Source organism: Copadichromis virginalis, linkage group LG17 (genome assembly GCF_057382275.1).
Source record: "Copadichromis virginalis isolate Kocher_CV1m ecotype Utaka linkage group LG17, C_Virginalis_male_GT1.1, whole genome shotgun sequence".
NCBI classification, from domain to species: Eukaryota; Metazoa; Chordata; class Actinopteri; order Cichliformes; family Cichlidae; genus Copadichromis; species Copadichromis virginalis.
The window spans coordinates 18,796,356-18,814,215 of NC_140634.1; the positions used below are offsets into that span (position 1 = coordinate 18,796,356).

General features: G+C 41.1%; 1 protein-coding gene across 1 annotated transcript in view; it reads right to left on the reverse strand.

Moving 5' to 3' along the window:
- Nucleotides 1–17,860, reverse strand: part of LOC146689290 (receptor-type tyrosine-protein phosphatase R-like) — a 42,414-nt gene that overhangs the window by 4,718 nt on the left and 19,836 nt on the right. The window contains exons 3-15 of the mRNA XM_085436002.1: nt 12,940–13,053; nt 12,716–12,865; nt 11,779–11,886; nt 10,034–10,156; nt 9,148–9,269; nt 8,792–8,932; nt 4,027–4,216; nt 3,617–3,701; nt 2,488–2,567; nt 924–1,061; nt 633–743; nt 392–549; nt 196–309 (exon numbers count right to left, since the gene is read on the reverse strand). Of these exons, the coding sequence (XP_085292128.1) occupies nt 196–309; nt 392–549; nt 633–743; nt 924–1,061; nt 2,488–2,567; nt 3,617–3,701; nt 4,027–4,216; nt 8,792–8,932; nt 9,148–9,269; nt 10,034–10,156; nt 11,779–11,886; nt 12,716–12,865; nt 12,940–13,053 (1,634 nt within the window). The remainder of the gene's footprint in view (nt 1–195; nt 310–391; nt 550–632; nt 744–923; nt 1,062–2,487; nt 2,568–3,616; nt 3,702–4,026; nt 4,217–8,791; nt 8,933–9,147; nt 9,270–10,033; nt 10,157–11,778; nt 11,887–12,715; nt 12,866–12,939; nt 13,054–17,860) is intronic.

The following is a 17,860-nucleotide window of genomic DNA, read 5'->3' on the forward strand; positions in this document are numbered from 1 at the left end:
ATGACCACAAAGACAAGCGAGGCAGCTTCAGAGTTTATGCAAAAACCATGTTTCTCAGCGACTAATGGTACTTTCTTACAAGAACCAGTTAGAGGTTTAAATGTCAGCTTTTTAACACCCTTTAGATTGTTTTAATCATGGAAGTGAGGACCTGCAGGTCATCAGTAAAAACCTGCAGGAGTACACGTGTGTTACCTGTCGGCTCGGAGCTGGCAGGTGATGCCCAGTACATCCACCACTCCTTCCAGCTGTAGCTGCCGGCAGCCCATCGTCGTGGCGATGAAGCATCCCGTTCGCCCAATCCCAGCACTGCGATCAAACGAGCAGGGTGTCATTTCATAATTATATAGTAGTAACAGAACTGTCACGCTGTCGGTCAGTCTGTCAGTACCTGCAGTGGACTATAACTGGTCCCACGTTGGTGGCGGCCCGTCTGTCCGTCTCTACGTCAGTCATGAGCTGCAGCAGCGGCAGTGCTGAGACCGGGGTTTTGTGGTCAGGCCACGATGTGTACCAGTAATGCTGCACAGAGTGGGTTTGGTTCCCACACTGCATACATGAAAACATACATGACATATTAGTCCTGATTCTCAGCTCTGATGAGAACACGTTCCCTGCTGTGCAACGTGTACCTTGAGCGTGAGGCTGCGAGTGGTGTAGTGTTCGCACTCTCTGATGCTGTTCACCAACACTTCAACCTTCCCATAGATGCCTCTTTTCTCCGGCCAGTACAGAACACACTTCTACAGAGGCAAGCACAAAGACGGCATTCATTAACTTCAGCTCACCTTTCACTCCTGCTGAGCACTTTCCAGATCACTCCATTTTTGTTGCTATACACTCAGCGCCTACAACACTTAAAATCTACCCTGGCATTAAGAAGACGCTCTTTCTTCCACAGTCTTTGCTTTTTAGACTCTTACCTCGTTCTTCTCCTTCAGTTTGGTTATCATGACAATAACTGGTGACTCCTCTTGCCAGGCCATTTGCCAGAAGTCATTCACCGTGTTCACCATAGGACCCTGAGTGGCGATGTACGCCTTATCGTCCCCCAAGTAACCCTGCAGAATGAACCAATCACACAGCAGGGTCAGCATCATTCACAGAATGATGAATGTATTCCTCCACCAGGGTCTATCAGCAGCAGTAGACAAAATATACCGGGATTTCCCAAAACTTCATGAAGACGTGCAAAGAAAGAACCTGTTACATTTTGGAATACATAAATAAAATAAAAACGTAGAAAAACCCATTTGTCTGCATTTAAACCATTTTTACACAAAGAAAAACGGCAAGAAAATGTTAGAACTGTAGATTAGTCTAAAATAAAGAACCTGAAAAACATCATTAACTTGGTTATTCAGCTGATCCATTCCCTCGTATTCACTGTTAAACAGCAGGTTAAATCTTTCATGCCTGTATATGAGCTAGTTTAATTGAACAGTGATTCAGTGTTCTCTCGCTGGCATGGCCTTTAAGGCATTTGTGAATAAAAACTTGTTTTATTTCAGGGTGCTCCTCATGCTGTCGGTTTTTAACCGACATAACTGATAACTGGATCAGGATGTGGCTAGTTCCAAACTAGCTTGAGCTAAATGTGTGCAGAGAGCAAAAAACGGTGCATTAATGACTCCAGGTGACATAACAAAAACAAACAGTAAGACCGTGCCAAACTGAACTTCAAAAACATGTTTCATTTCTAAGCTTCAAATTAAAAAAAAAAAAAAAAAAAAAGTGCTGTGTTTCATTTCATAATCGCTGTTATTTTCATGTAATTGAAGTGCTTACTTATTCTGGATGAATAAGATTTTTGGTGCGTGTGTGTGTGCGCGTGTGCGTGCGTGTAGTAGGACAAAGAAATTAAACAGCCTCGGTTGTCTCATGAGGTCCGCCGCTTTAAACTGTTTCAGTGGTGTTTCCTGACAGGAAGACAGTCTATTGTGTGGAAGTCTGAGAGCGACATTACAGACTTCTACAGGCAAATACTTTCACTGTGTAGGTCGACGAGGAGCCAGAAGAAAAAGAAAAGGCTGTTTACATTCCAGATGAGTGATAATGACAGCCTGCTTGCTGTTTTTTCTAAGGTTTAGAGAAGATTTAACAAAACAAATGTCATCATTAACTGGACTGAAAAGTTTTTCAAAACCTGAGTAAGTACGAAAATGTCTCCCAGATTAAACACAGCAGCTGAGAGCTAGAACAAAAAACAGGAAATACAAGTAAGCCAGGCAAAAATAAATAAATAATACTCAGAGTACAATTTGTTGTTATGCAACTGATCTACAGACAGAACATGAAAATACAGATGAGTCGATCAAAACAACACAAACAGCAAAGAAAACACAATAAGCTAATTGTCTGGAAAATAATGAATAGAATTTTTTTTTCAGAATAGAAAAAGGAAAATAAATGAAAACAACAAGTATGTTAAGTATTAGTTCATAAATCGATTGCTTGGACTGCAGGACAGTTTGTGCCGTTACCCACCCGTATGTAGTTAGCATTGATGTAGGTGCTCAGCAGGTCGTTGGAGCTCTTTGACTTTAGGATCACTCTGGAATGAGGGTCTAGGAAACATACCAAGGACAGGAGATGAGGACACAAGGAAAGGTACAAAGGAGAAAACTAACGAGAATAGTTTAAATTAAGCTCAAAAACATTCTGAGGAAAAGTATCACTTTTAATCAGCACCTGAATTTTGAAACTCATGTCTCAAAGTTTACCCAGTCTTGTTTTCTTTATCTGAGAAATATTGTGTAAATCAAACTTTTACTGTCAGTCAATCATCTTAAACTTTTAGTACACACTTTAATTTTCTCTAATCTTGATTATTGCAATTCACTTTTCATATGTGTCACTTCTAACACCTTATCAATGCAGCTGACCTCTCCAATCACCTAACCAGGGTCATCTAACAGTCCCTCGCTATCATATTAAAACCAGAGGTGACCGTGCTTTTAAACTGTAGCTCCCAAACTGTGGAACCGCCTTCTTCAGACTATAAGGTCACCTGACTCTGTTATTTGTTTGAAATGTCTGCTGAAAACTTATTTTTAGGTAAAAGCTGAGGCTTCAATGTAGTCCTAAACAAGCCAATATATGATGACAGTGGATATCTACCTATAACATCTAGGGTTGGTAGAGTCCTATTGCAGGTTATGTTTTAACGTTTGGAGCACATTTAAGAACAACACAGAATGTGGAACAGAGGAAAGTCTGATTGACAGCAGCTCTAGGTGAGCATTCCTTTCTCTTGATTGGTCGGAAGGAAGGAACAGTGCTGTATTGATAACCCCACCCTCCTCCCAAAGCACGGCTACACAAACCAAAAAGTAAGTGTGTGTGTGTGTGTGTGTGTGTGTGTGTTACATAATGTCTTAATCAGGATAAGTTCCTGGCCGACAGTGTGAGAACAAACTGTGCTCAGAGGAAAATGTATTGTTCCGTCTGCTCATGGGGAAGAGGGAGGTGCGATAATAGCTGTCCTTGCGGTTGTTGGCCTTTGACACTAAGTCCCGCCTACATAATAAAACAACTTCCTGGTTCATCAGGAAATCAGAGACTGGGATTGTTTTGGAAGTATTTCTAACTCCATAGCAACACTGAGAATACTCACTGGGCAATATGGTCTTATATCTGTTCTTGGTCCCATGATTCGGAATATCCAGCTCCTTGGGATCTATGAAGTTCATTGGGATTTCCTGAGATTTTAGGAAGACAAGTTTCAATTTTATGGCACATTTCTTACCCAGATTAAAACACAATGCACTTTACATGAGTATTATTTCAACTTGACTTGGTTAGTTAATAATCTTTGTAAATGAAGAAAATGCAATGCCTTTCTCTTCTCATTGCAAGAAACTGCTGCTGATTTTCTCACATAGAGCTCTAAAATCCATTATAAAGCTGTTCCAGCTATGAACTTGAGGGCATTATGAAAGACTGCATCACTGCATGTAAATCAGCCCTTCAACATTTCAGTGTGTCCCATCAAAAACCCAACCAAAGCATGAAATTCGGGCTCACAGCGAACTCTGCGTGCAGCCTGTGGGTGTTGTTAACGATGTCGCGCAGCTGCTGTCGGGTGAGCGGCCGGCCAGCCGACAGCAGGTACTCCCTGGCCACTGCCTCCCTGGGGGTTACCACGGCGACGTTAAGGGGCTCCACAGTGCCGAGAGCAGACATGTCCAAAACCAGGGAGACATTAGAGCCACGTCTGCAGAGGAAGGATGGGAGGGAAGAGGCAAAGACAGCTTTTGTTAAAAAATGGAAGGGCTGATCACGCGAACGAGTTCCCTTCCTTCCTACATTTTTATTGCACTTCTCTGGTTTGCTGGTTGAGTTTCAGTTTGGCTTGGTCAATTTTAAGGTTTTTCCTGACTCAGAGTTTGCAATTTGATAAACAAAAATCCCCCTTAATGCTTCAGACAATAATTTAACACAAAGAAAAACCAAAACTGGTTGAAAATAATTTTTGTTTACTTTATTTTACAACAGCAGTGATTTAACCTCGGCTCTTACTAAAAACTCTGTTTGGTCTGACAAACTCTTGCTTTCATAAGGAGACAACGCTCTTCCAGCTGATAACAAACCACCGAACCCAACATCAAATAAGTTGTCGTGTTCAAAATGGTTTGCTCCATCTGACAAATCACTCACTTTAAAAGCTCAGTCTCATTCCTCCTGTACATCTTCAAACCAAAAATTCTGTTTTAAAATAATTAACTGCTGTTCACCGTCATCATGACTCCACACAATCTGGTTTTACGTATGTAGGGGAAACCACCGCCAACCTCAGCAGGGTATATGGTTCAAAGAAGGATTCATTCCCTTCTGGGGCTCAAACCCGGTCACAGACAGTCTGTTTGATGAATTGTTACCTTCAAATTATAACAAAAATATAGTCAATTATTTTACGTTCAGGGAATCTGATCTGTCTGGTGACTGACCATTTGCCAATTACAAAGTAATGCAATGACAGATTCCTGCAGTCTTGCTAATCAACAGCTAGCCAACAAATGTTATCTTATTCGCTAACATTCAAGTCAAGTGCCAAGAGAGCTCTGAATTATACATTGGGGAAACCAAACAACTTCTGCTTAAGCAGATGGCACAACAGGATTCAGAAGTCAATTATTACAAGATGAGGATGTGCACATGGTGGACTGGAAGGAGCACTGGGTTGACTGGGCTGACAAGGACGCCCATTTTTATGAAAAGGGGACATCTCTGAACCAATGAGGGGACCTAATGGTCACAGCAGCCAAAAAAGCTGGGGTGCAGCCATCTCCCTCACAGTTTGCATGGTAATTGCTTATGAAATGGCACTTGTGGCTCATGGTTAGGCACTGGAGCTGGTTTCAGTTGTTATGCGGCTTTATGGTTTATAATGTAGGGAAACCTGCAGTCAGCTGACTGAAAAAGTTACTTTGATGAGTGATGAAATATTTCTTCCTGGATGAATATGCAGCATCCAGATGAACAGACAAACATCCACCTATTGACATGAAAGTCTGGTTTTATAAGACTCATTAAAACATGATTTTTCAATAATTCATGATAATTTTATGAATATTTTCAATTCAAACTGGAACTTTTCATACTTTGTGTACTTTGGTTTTACTTGCACATCTCTGGTTGTTGCCTCCTTGATATTAATTACATGCTGCATGCATTCTTCTGTCTAAAACATGGGGTGCTGCCATCCCGTCCAGTGCAGACATATCTGGCTAAATAACCAATGCATTTTACATTATTCAAGAATCTCGTGATAATCCCTAAATAAACAAAGGAAATTCTTTATTGACAGCAGATTAATAACCAACACAAACTTCATGTTGAAAGAGCAGAACTGCTGAGCTGAACTCGTCGGAACAAAAGGCCGAGAGGTACAGAAGACAAGGTGTGCTTTGATGGGGTTCATGTGAGTGGACTCTCTTCGTCTGACTACGTGTCAGCCAGTTTCCTCTCCAGGATGCTGCTACTTCCAGTTTGTCTGATTGGCGATTGGCTGCCATCCAGAGTGGACAACGCACACACAGACACACAAGTGAGACACAGACACCGAGAAAAACATCCTGTTCTCACTCAGAGCCCGAAATCTTCCTTCCTTTTCTTACCTTAAGGAACACTGTACGTTTAATTACCTCGCTCTGATGTAACCAGAACAAAATGGCCTCCGAGGTCTGAGTGTGATTTAGCGGAAGACTTAGGAGCAGCAGATAAAGCCCTAAGTGCTCAACGTCAAGCCGAGGCGCACAAAGATGTTTTCTTTTCAGTTATGAAACTACTTAAGGGGGGAAATGAGCCTCAGCCAAGTTTGAAGGCGACAGCAACTGTATGAAAATGTAAGTCGGCGTTCTCTCAACACGTCTGACTTAGAAAAATGAGGTCAAACTAATTTACTCAACCAAATCCAAGCATCTCACAACTAAATGCGTCTTATGTAACTAATGTGCCGAAGGGTGACTTTTTAAGCCAAAAACATCATCATATTACTGAAACGATATGATGATAAAAACCTACAAAGATGTGAGATAAACTTTAGGCACACCTGCCAAGGTTTGCCAAGCTTTTACTCTTTTAAGGTTTGTATTAAGATATTTATGATATCTAACAAAGGGACAAATTGTTGAAAAGAGTGAGTCAGTTTAAGTAAGTGTACACGTTATATGGCACAGGTTGGGAACACAAGAAGACCAAAACTTCACCAGGACTACGGATTCACAATCCTACCGCTTTAAATTTATTAGTAATCTGATAATTCAAAGGTAAGGTGGCAAATTCTTTCCACTCGAGGCGATTCATGTTAAACGCCTGTCCGCACAGAAAGTGATTTAGTTGTTGGAGAACGCTTCGAGCTGTTGGTTATCCGCTAGCAGGGATGCCACGCTCCTGCTGAGGAGGTAATCAGCAGGACTCTTTGATCCCACTCAGAGTTGATAAATTCTGTAATTCGGGATCCACCAACTTCACCTCCACAGCAATTAGTTTGTTTACAAGGCTCAGAGTTTCAGATACTTCCCATCAGACAGGCCAAAGAATCTGATTTAGTGGAGAAGAAACCAGTAAAACTCCAGAGCCTACTTCTGCCTTGCCAAATATATTGCACTCCACTCGGGAGAGAAGTCTGCATTATGAAGCTGGAGGTGTCATTAATCACAGCTTTGTCAGCCAGAAGAATCTCCACTGCAAGCTGAAAATGACTTTATTAGGTCTAAGGAAAGAAAACATCAGAGTTTGGGTTAAAGACGCCCTGTATAATCAGGAACTAGCCCTTTATCAACTCCATCAGACGCAGACAGCTCCTGGAGCGAGGTCTCAGCGCACACACAGGATGGACTGAGGGGACAAAGAGGGGTCGTTTTAAACTTTCAACTCGAGACCAAGAATAAAAATGCGTTCATAAGAATCAGTTTATGACTGTGGAAACCTGAACTAACAATACACACCTCACAGCTCCAAGCCTGAGACAAGTGTGGAAGTGTGTCCGACGGGACCCCTCTATTCATATAAACACCAGCCTAAGGACCTGCTGAGTCCTCTCTGATAGATATGAACACACACTCTGCAGACTGATTACAGAGGAAACTTACGTGACTGTCTAAATGCAAGCCTTCGGTACTGATAAACAGGCAGACAATATATTAAAAGGGAAAGCTGAACCCTTCACCCCTATAGTGAGGGGGATCTCCTGGCTCCGCTCTGCGGTGCCCTGCAAAGCCTCTTGTACCCTTAGAAGGAAGGGTTGCTGCAAATCACTTTTATCCTACGACAACATTTCTATCCTGATGGGAGCGGTCTCTTCCAGAATGATAACGCTTCTCTCCAAAGGCTACAAGGGCTCACTGAGTGGTTTGAGGAGGCTGGACATGATGCGAATCAAACACTATGGCCTTTAAAGTCAACAGATCTTAATCTAGTTCAATCCCAAATTTAACATCACAGCTATAGAGCAGCTAACACCATCAAAAGCAACAGCTTACAAAAGTGTTTGCATTTTATAATCAGGAAATAGACGGTACCCAGCTTCAAAGAGGTTTTTCTTCTTTTTGCACTGTTTGCCAAACACATTTCTCGTGCTTCCAAGTCTTTAGTAACAGCGAGAGTAAATGTTAAGACTCCATGAAATGAGACTGAAAAAAATAAACTAATCATGGATTTAATGTTTCCACCACACTTTCCACCTTGTGTAAGCACATCTGTTCAAAGGCTCATTGTGAGCACGTACACAGCTCAACACCTGCCTGCTCCAACAATCACAGGTTAGAGGTTACGCTACTCCACACACCCACACACACACACACACCCCCACACACCCACACACACACACACACACACACACACACACACAGAGCGCGTTCTTCCTCTCACAAACACTGAGTGCTCATTAGATACATTTCCATCTGAATATTAAAAATAAATAAATAAATAACATACAGGCTTCATTGCCATTTGAAATTCAGTAGCTTTTTGATCTTACAATATTTTATAATTTAAAAATTCCCATTTTAATTCATCCAGATTCCAGATGCTTTTACATAAGAGTGTAGATATGTGTGCTACCACACAGCTGAAACTGTACTGAACCTCTACTGGGCGCACGTCAGTGTGACCGGGTCCTACAGTTACTAGTCTGGTTTTATTTAAGGTGATGTCTTTTTCAGGGACAGGCTCTCTTTTTTCAGTCCAAACCACATTCAGCACAACAGAAGAGTTCAGGTCTTAAAGTGTGATGTTCATGTTTGGTACCGGTGTTTTTTCAACATGACAATCCAGAAGAAATTCTTACCTTTCTTGAAGTCCTGCAGCTGGTTTCATCCTGAAGGGGGAGGGGCAGGGCTTCAGCTCGTTATTGGATGTAACTGGGGTCACGCTGGGTGGGGGTGTGTGGTTGTTGCTACCAATAATTGGTACAGGTGTGGGGGCGGGGCTATGAGGAAAAAATAGAGCAAATTAAGCCTAGACTGATTAAAAACTATCAAAGCAGCAAGCTGTGGAGCTTCATAAGATCATTCCCATTATGAACATCTGCAGATGTTATGCAGCTGAGAAGTCCCGACTTTTAATCAGATTATCACTTTATTAAAACTCAAACAGAAACTACCAAAGCATCATGGGAAAAAGTCTGTGGCTAAATAAAATAACCTTGGCAGGGGGACGACAGGTGGACCGAGGCGATGGCAGGCTGTGATTGGCTGTCGCTGGGGAATGGGTGTGGCTACAGCAGGCAGGAGCTCAGCTTGGACCATGCTTCCTGAAACGATCACCTGAAACACACACACTCGTTAAGTTGCATTCCTGAGCTAACCTGGCTGTTATAAGCTGGGCATACACTGCAATTTTTTCAGTCATGTTATTCAGCTCGGGTTCGTCAGTCACGATGCGTGGTCTCACACTATACAGCACAATGCTCTGATGCGACCGGAGTGCTCACACTATGCGTCCATAACATGAAGCTTATAACACAAAATCTGTCTCTTGGTCTCCCTCTGTCTCACACACACACACACACACACACTTTGCTAAATTGCTAAAGAAAAACATTGATCAGGCAGCTGCAACTCAGCAGTAATGTCCATCCAACTCTTTTCACGGTTGGTGCAGTCGTGATAAATTTGTGAGGCCAGACCGAAAAGGCTCGGATGAGCTTGCCAAAGATCTACAAGTTGTGCTTTCATCGCTTGTGTCCAGATCACACGCTGCACTGCCGTGCTGCTCTGTCTTCCTGCTTCCATTTCTGTTTGCGAGTGCGCATTGTGAGAGGCTGCATTGACATCCTCACGAGTGCCGACAGGATTTCAACCAGGTTTGATTTTCTTGCGACCCTGCAATTGTTGATCGGGAGTTGGTCGTGAGGTGTTAATCACTTCTCATCACCCCATGTATACTACACGATGCACGACACACGATAAAGGCGAAACTCGGGCCGATCCCCAAAACGGTCGCACGACTGAAAAATCCACTCAAAATGGACCAAAAATCGCACAGTGTATGCCCAGCATTAGACAAGCAGTGGGAGTGTGGTGGTGACCTTGGTGCCCTTTGACCTCTGGGTGGGGTCTGGAGGTACTGTCGGGGTTAGATGGAGGTCAGGGGGTGGAGCTTTCAGCTGTCTGTCAGAAACCTGCACCTTCTCTTTCATTCGGTACAAAACCTGGAGGGAAAAAAGAAAGAAAGATCGAGGTCGTTGCTGCAGAGCGTGAAGGATGGAGCTCGTTCAGATCAGGAACCTGAAAATGTTCTGATCCCAGATGTGAACATCCAGGATTTGCATGCTGGAAAAAAACAAAAAAAACAACAGGAACCTTCTAGAAAAAAAATACACTTAAGGATAAATGATGATGTCATTTATTGTTTTTTTTTAACATTGCATTTTTAGTCTCTTCTATTTTGTTTTTAGGAGTAATTTTTTTTGTTTTACCTTCCTGTGGGCCATAATTATTTTATCAAGTTTTCCACTGACTTTTTTCTATGTCTTCTATCAGCTGTATTTAATAACTTCTTGCTTTGTGCTGGTTGACTGATTTTCTTATATATTCTCTGTTTACTGTGTTTAATTTATTTTATATAGTTTCTTACATCTATATATTTTTTTTATATTCTTTATTATATTAATATTATTTTTTTAAATATATATTTGGGTTGACTTGTGTATTTCCTTCCCATTATTTTTTATTTTCTATTTATTGTATTCAAATGCTGTTTTATTTCCCCCACTCTATTTCTTTTTCAAATACTGGAAAGTGACATTTGTATTCTTAGATTTTTAATATATTACAGTTTTATTCTATTTTATCATCCTTTTATGTTATTCTTATTTTAATGTATTTATTGCTTTGTTTCTTTTGAGGGTTCACTGGTGAGTTTCTGCTTGAAGAGCAACAAAATTTGTCCAGAGGAAAAACAATTTACTTCTTTCTTTTTTGTTTTTAAATATAATATTTTAACAGGTTTTCATTCCGTTTTTGTTCTGTTTTTGGTCTGTTTGTTGGATCTGACATAAATCTGCTAAACCTGTGAATATTGGAACATTGTAGAAAAGGAAGAGGAGAAAAAAGGGAATATAAGGCCGAGGCATGCAGAGGTTTGTGTGTGCAGGTGCTCCTTCATGTGGACAAGATGTGACGTGCAACTTTTAAATATTAGTGACTATTTTGTGTTTGCTTTAAAAATTATTTGTTGTTCATATGCATATGATTATGTGATTTTATTTGTTTCTTCTTTCTATTTGGGGTTCATTAATATTTTTTTGTCATTCTAAAAAGATTTATTTATTTACATTTGTTTTTTATAACTTTTTATTTTCTTTTTGTATTTTGGGGAGTGACTTTGTAATCTTATTTAATTTTTTTATTAAGTTTTGTTTGTCTCTTTTGTTTGTAATTTTTTCAGATTTTTATTATTTCTAAGAATGAATTATTCATGAATTTGTTTTCTTTCTTTCTTCTTGGAGAATTCATTTATTTACTTTGAAGGCTTCATATGTTCTTCAGTAACTCTCTGACCTAATTACATGTAAGTCAAAGTGCTTGAAGGAGTTCTTGTTAACTGGTTGATTGGATTTACTGATGTGGCAGCTGAGGATTGTGAACCCAGATTTGAACCCAACATCGACTAATTAGATTAGCAAATCTTCTATCTTCTTTCACTGTGGGATATAGGACAGGTTTTTATGCTAACTTTATACACATTAGTGAGTGAGTGTCCAGTCTTGCATATTTACAAAAAACAAACAAACAAACAAACAAAAAACAAAAACAAAAAACACACATTTACCATCAAGCAGGTGATGACGATGACGAATACAGTGAAGAAGAGGACGACAGCATAAAAGCCTTCTCTGCTCCACACGTGGTCCCTCTGCTCGCCCTGAAGGACGTTTTTCTACAGAGGAAACGAAATTTAAAATCCAGTTTGTGATCATCTGTTCAGGATTTGCTTTATGACCTCCTCACGGTCTGTGTTAGGCTGTGAAGGTGGGAGGCAGATCTGAAGACGTTCAGTCCATCATGATCTAATATTTCCCAACAGGCCTGCATCTGTCAGCTCGTACTTCCTGAGAATATCTGATTTCAAAAAATTTCCACAAAATTATTGAAGCTATTCGTCCAGAATATGTGTGAACAGTTTTTGTTCTTCACAGTGATTTTACAGCCTTAAGCTGCATTTATACTTGACCTTTACTTTAAAGTTTATTAGATTTACAGACTCTGGTTTTGTTTTGTTTATTTTTGGTAGCATGTTTTCCAAAACAGTGGCTCCAAATTTTTTGCACAGTACTTTAAAGATCACCATAAAGAAGATATTATAGGAGCTGCCATTCAGTCAGAGATTAATAACCTCTGACTGAATGTTGTCACTGCAGTCAGAAGTCTGAGAGCATTCAATATTCAAAAACAGATTTTTGGTGGATTACTCCTTTAACGCAGCCTGATTGTGGGCATCTGCTTCTCACTGACACCTGTGGGAAGTTTCTGATTTGTTGCTGTAATATCGCCACAGAAGAAGAACTGCGTTAGTCACAGCTGCGACTGTGAGTGATAATATTAACTTAACGTATAAAGCTGCTCCGCTCCTCATCTGGCTGATCGATGGCGCTTTAATAGTTCTATTAAACTTTCAAGAGCGGCGCTCTGCCCTCTAATAATCTCAATCCATCCTCCCTGCCTGTCTCCATGGCAACTAATGGGGATGCTTAACAAGAAACACACACCTCAGTGGAGACCTCGGTGATGCCAAAGTGTCCCAGGTGGCGATGAAGCACCCTGACGTTCAGTGATTGGATGACCTCCTCGGCGGGGCGGGGCTCGGAGATCCCCAGCCTATCGGAGGACACAAACAGCTCGATGCCATTCTTCTTCTCCTGTAAGAGATGTCTGTCAGTCAGGCAGTCAAGTGAACAGCGGGTGAGCAGCGGGTGATCGACTGGCATCTTACATTCAGCTGGTTGATGTGGACGTGCCCCACAGGAACGCCCAGCGCTGCCGCTACACCCTCCCGAAACCACCGAAGAAGACTGACGTTCAGCCTTCTCACATCCACAGCCAGGTACTGAGAGAGAGAGAGAGAGAGAGAGAGAGACCTCAGCAATCACAGACCGCCTAAACCGGACCCATTTGTGTCGTTTAATGCAATCATCTCACCCAAAAAAAAACAAATAAAACCCCCCAAAAAAACAAAAAACACAACAACAACAACAACAACAACAACAAACATAGCTGCCCTGCGCTTAGATGCATAATTATTGTACCAACAAACCATCTGAAGAATCTAGTTTTGGTGAGTAAAATTCTAGAAACTGTAAAACTATATTTTATGGACGCATTTGCCCGATAACCCCAAAAGTCATAGCAGCCAAAAAAAACTCTACTGATGCAGCCGTGCTAGGATATTAAATCTAGCCAAAAATATCAAACAGCAAATATCAAAAAAGTCATGCAAAAAACAAAAATGCCAACACTGGAGCTTTACAGCGAGTCCACGACCAGTCCAAGGCCTGAAGCCTGTCGATTACATACTGTAACCCCAGGTTCTGAGAACACTGGTGCAGCCGTCTAATACAAAGAGACCAAAAACATGTCATGACAGTTTTGCACTGATGGGAGGACACCGTGAAGCAGATGGGAAAGTTATGCTGATCTGAACTTTGATGCAGTATGATGGACGGGACTATGAATGCGAGAACAGGACATTATTAGCTGAAGGCGGTCACCGACACGAGCTGAGCTGGAAACTAAAACTTGGAATTCAGCTGAAAAACACCTGCAGACATCACCTGATTATACAGCGCACCGTTTTCGTGATGTTTTCAGATTTGAAATTATTGCATCGTGAATGTGTGTTTAAAGGGGAGAAACAGAGTATTCAGCCAGTCGTGCTTTACTGTACTCTCTTTTTATCCTTGGTCTGGCCAAAATAACAAAAATAATAATAAAAAGCAAAAAAAAAGCAAAAAAATGAATGACAGCTCTGAACTGAAGATCAGTCCCGACTCCGACAAATAAAACTGGAAAAGAAAACCTAAATAATCACCATGCTGGATCTCCTGCCTCTCCTTAGGAGGAGAGACTTTTGTTCTGTGGCTTCATCACCAAACAGATCAAATCATCCCTCCATCGCCCATCCTGCTATTTTATCTCTCTGTGCTCTCACCCTCCTCCTCCGGTTTGGCTCTTCTGGTTTTCCCAAAAGCCGCTCAGCTTCCAGAAAAAGTGATATGACAGACGCTAATGAGTCACTGAAGTTTACTGCAATCTGTGTGCAGAGAGAGCCAACAGGAAGTGCTTCTTTGGATGAAGACTGACGAGTACACAGACAAAGAGCTGTTTGGTTTAAGTCTCTCATTTCAAAGTAAACTTTATATTTAAGGGAAGTGAAGGTTCAGATGTATTGACTTTAAATCCACTTATCAAATCCAAATCCTCCCAGATCCCTCAATGATCATCTCCAGTTGTAATCATTTGCAAACATTACAGATAGATGCAGTTGGCTCAGTTAACAGCAGTTTATAGACCTGAGCTACTTCAGTAGGGACGGTGGGGCCAGCGGGGGCTTTGTGTGCTGTGGATCAGTTTGACTATGCGGGCAAAAGAAATACTGCTGTCCTTGTCATCTCACACCTGTGCTGAGACACTACAGAGAGCGACAAGCTGAACACACTCATAAGTGCTGCCGCTGCCCTAACATCACACTGTGCGTGCTTGTGTATGTGTGTGCATGTGCTTGCTTGTATGTGCATGCGCGTGTGTGTATGTGCGCGCGTGTGTGTGCGTGCGCGCGTGTGTGCGTGCGTGTGTATGTGTGCGCGTGTGTGTGCGTGCGTGTGTATGTGTGCGCGTGTGTGTGTGCGTGCGTGTGTATGTGTGCGCGTGCGCGTGCGTGTGCGTGTGTGCGCGTGTATGTGTGCACGTGTGTGTGCGTGCGTGTGCGTGCGTGCGTGCGCGTGTGTGTGTGCTTGTGCGTGCGCGTGTGCATGCTTGTGTGTGTGCGCCCGTGTGCATGCTTGTGTGTGTGCGCGCATGTGGGAGGTTGTTTACTAATGGCTAAAACAACCTGTTCTGCTGCCACTTAATTCAATATGAGGAACAAAAAGCAGAGGCACACAGCTGATGTTATTATCCAACTGCGTCTGGTTGCAGCTCGTTCTGTTAAACAAACATCTCGAGAGACACAAAAACACAAACGCGTAACCCACTACTGCAGAACTGGACGCCACTAACCAACCGATGTCTGCTCTATAAAGGTGAGCAAACTGAAAAATACCAAAAAAAATGCTCAAATTAAAGCAGTTTGTTGAGAAACTCATTTAACTTTCACCAACTGACAAACCAAACCAGATGTTTAGTCATAGATGATAAAGAAAATGAGAAACCTACGAAGCTCGAGTCACCACAAAACAGAGAATCAACGATACAAAACAAACCTCTTTGTTTAAAAAATGTCAAAGAAACCATCATGTTTATGCCTCAGAAATCAGCTTCACCTGCTGACAAACCAAAGTACTCAGTTTTCTGACGTGAACAGCTACACAAAATGAAAAGTCTCAGATTTAAGATGTTTAAACTTCTTCAGTAATCAAAATAAAATGTTTCTCTGAACAGTTTGCTGAGACTTAGCTTCACAGGCTGAAAATCTCAAAACTCTTACTGGCTCAAATAACCAGAAAAAGAAAAAGAAGATAAAGATGAATCTTCAAAATTGTAAGTTTTGATATTAACAAATTAAAAAGTTCTCAATAAGAACCACTTCATTTTCCTCAGTGCTTTAAAATGCCTGGAATGGTCACCCAGTGAACTAAATACCTTCAGATTATTAACAAACTGTTTCAATGTGAAGAATGACTCATCAGCTGAGTGAAAGTTAAACAGAGAAACTGTCAAATACAGAAAGAAGCTCACCGAAGTTCATCCTCAGAAGCAGCTGCAGTCTTAAATGGATGTCAGTGAAAGAGGAAAAACAAACAAACAAGCAAACCACCAACAACACCTACACAACCTTACCGAGCAAACATGCAAACATTGTTGATCCTCGCCGACTGCCACAGGAAGCTTTTCACTGAATGAACAGACACATACACAAAGGCAGGCGATGCGCCTAGCAGTCAGGGCTCAGGGACTTTTTGCTCCAATTCCTGATCTTGTCATTCCCTGATCTCTCATTGGCTTAGAGGAAGAGAGAGCTCAACCTGCTACCTGATTGGCCGTTGTCCCAGTAATGCCATTATCCCGCTGTGCTTCCTGTCGAGATCAGGTGCTATTTCTGTCCCCCCACCCCCACCACACACACACACACACACACACACACACGTTAATAACAGCTAATATCCTCCGGTCAGGTGGGAAGGGAATCCAATTTGGTTCAATGAGAAAAATCGGAAAGAGGGGGAGGCTAAAGTAGTGCAGATAAATAATAAAAACATAAAAATATTTAAGAGTTGGAGAAGAGGAACAAGAAAAAGTGCAGGAAAAAACAAACTCAAAAGCAAATGCAGGAAAGTGAAAAAGGGCAGTAGGGCATTAAAATCAATCAGAGCAGCAGCGATTAGGCAGCTAATTGAGTAGTTGATTAACAGAGAAGTAATGCAGCTATTTTAAGTAAATAAACAGAAAAGCCAATTAAAGTAATCACTGTGGCCTCTGAGGAACTGACAGACTTTTGACCTCTTTAGGGAGCTAAGTGAGCTGGAGTTATTCCTATAGTCCTGCTGAAAGAAGCATTTAGGAAAACTTTCTTAAATAAAATATAGAAAAAAACATTACACCATGGAAAATAAGTAAAAGTACACACTTTGCAGAATCATATACTGTACATCTTATTAGTGGATCTGATGTGATACATAAAGAATCAATTATTATTAATTATATAAAATAATCATGATGTGAATCAATAAAGAGAATGATTGGTTGCTGCCCTATAAATAAGTAGGTTACCATTTCATTATACAAATGGTTTATCATTAAGTGGCAACCTCAATGCACGTAGAATTACGAAATTATCGAAAAACTGCAGTTCCCCCAATGTCCACCAGAGGCTTGAGCAGTGAAATATATGGAAGCCTGTTTCCGCCACTTAAAAAAAAAAAAAAAAAAAAAAAAACATAAATACACACACACACACACACACACACACACACAGAAATTTTGAGTTATCCTTCTTGAAATTTCGATTGATTAACTCACAATTTTGTTTTATTAACTCGAAATTTTGAGAACAATAAACTCAAAAGTTCGAGTTAGCTCTGCCAATCAGTAACCTACATGGAATGTCTACTCAAAACCGGTTCACAACAAATTGGCGCTTTCGAGAGTACGTTTGCTGCTATGTGATTCAGCTACACAAGGATTTCATCATTTGTGAAGCCACGCTGAAAATAATCAGCAACTTGTGCATTCATGACTGGCTGTAATACTGGTAGCTTAGCTGTAGCATTTGTTTTCTTACCGTATTGGTCCATTTGATCGACCTTTGTTGTTATTATTTATTTTATTTTATTTACAGATGGGACAGACATGACTGGGGAATAGGAAAGGGAGAAAGAAAGATGAAGGAAAAGAAAAACAGAGGGGAAGAGGGACAGTGAGAAAGGGCACTTAAAAAGAGAAAGCGAGAGAAAAAAAAAGAAACAAAATCTCCTGGATCACTTGTTGAGAGAAAAAGACGAGAAAACTAGCAAAAAAAAAGAGAGCAACATAATAAACACAACATCATCGCATTAATCTAGCTAAGTGTAAACAGCAGTAAATACTAAATATTGAATGCTGTGGTGCAGCACGCAGGACTGACAGCGCACAATGTGCTTTGAGGTAGCAGCCAAGAAAGGTGTAGTTTATGTCTATGGACAGTGAACACCCGTGCGCAA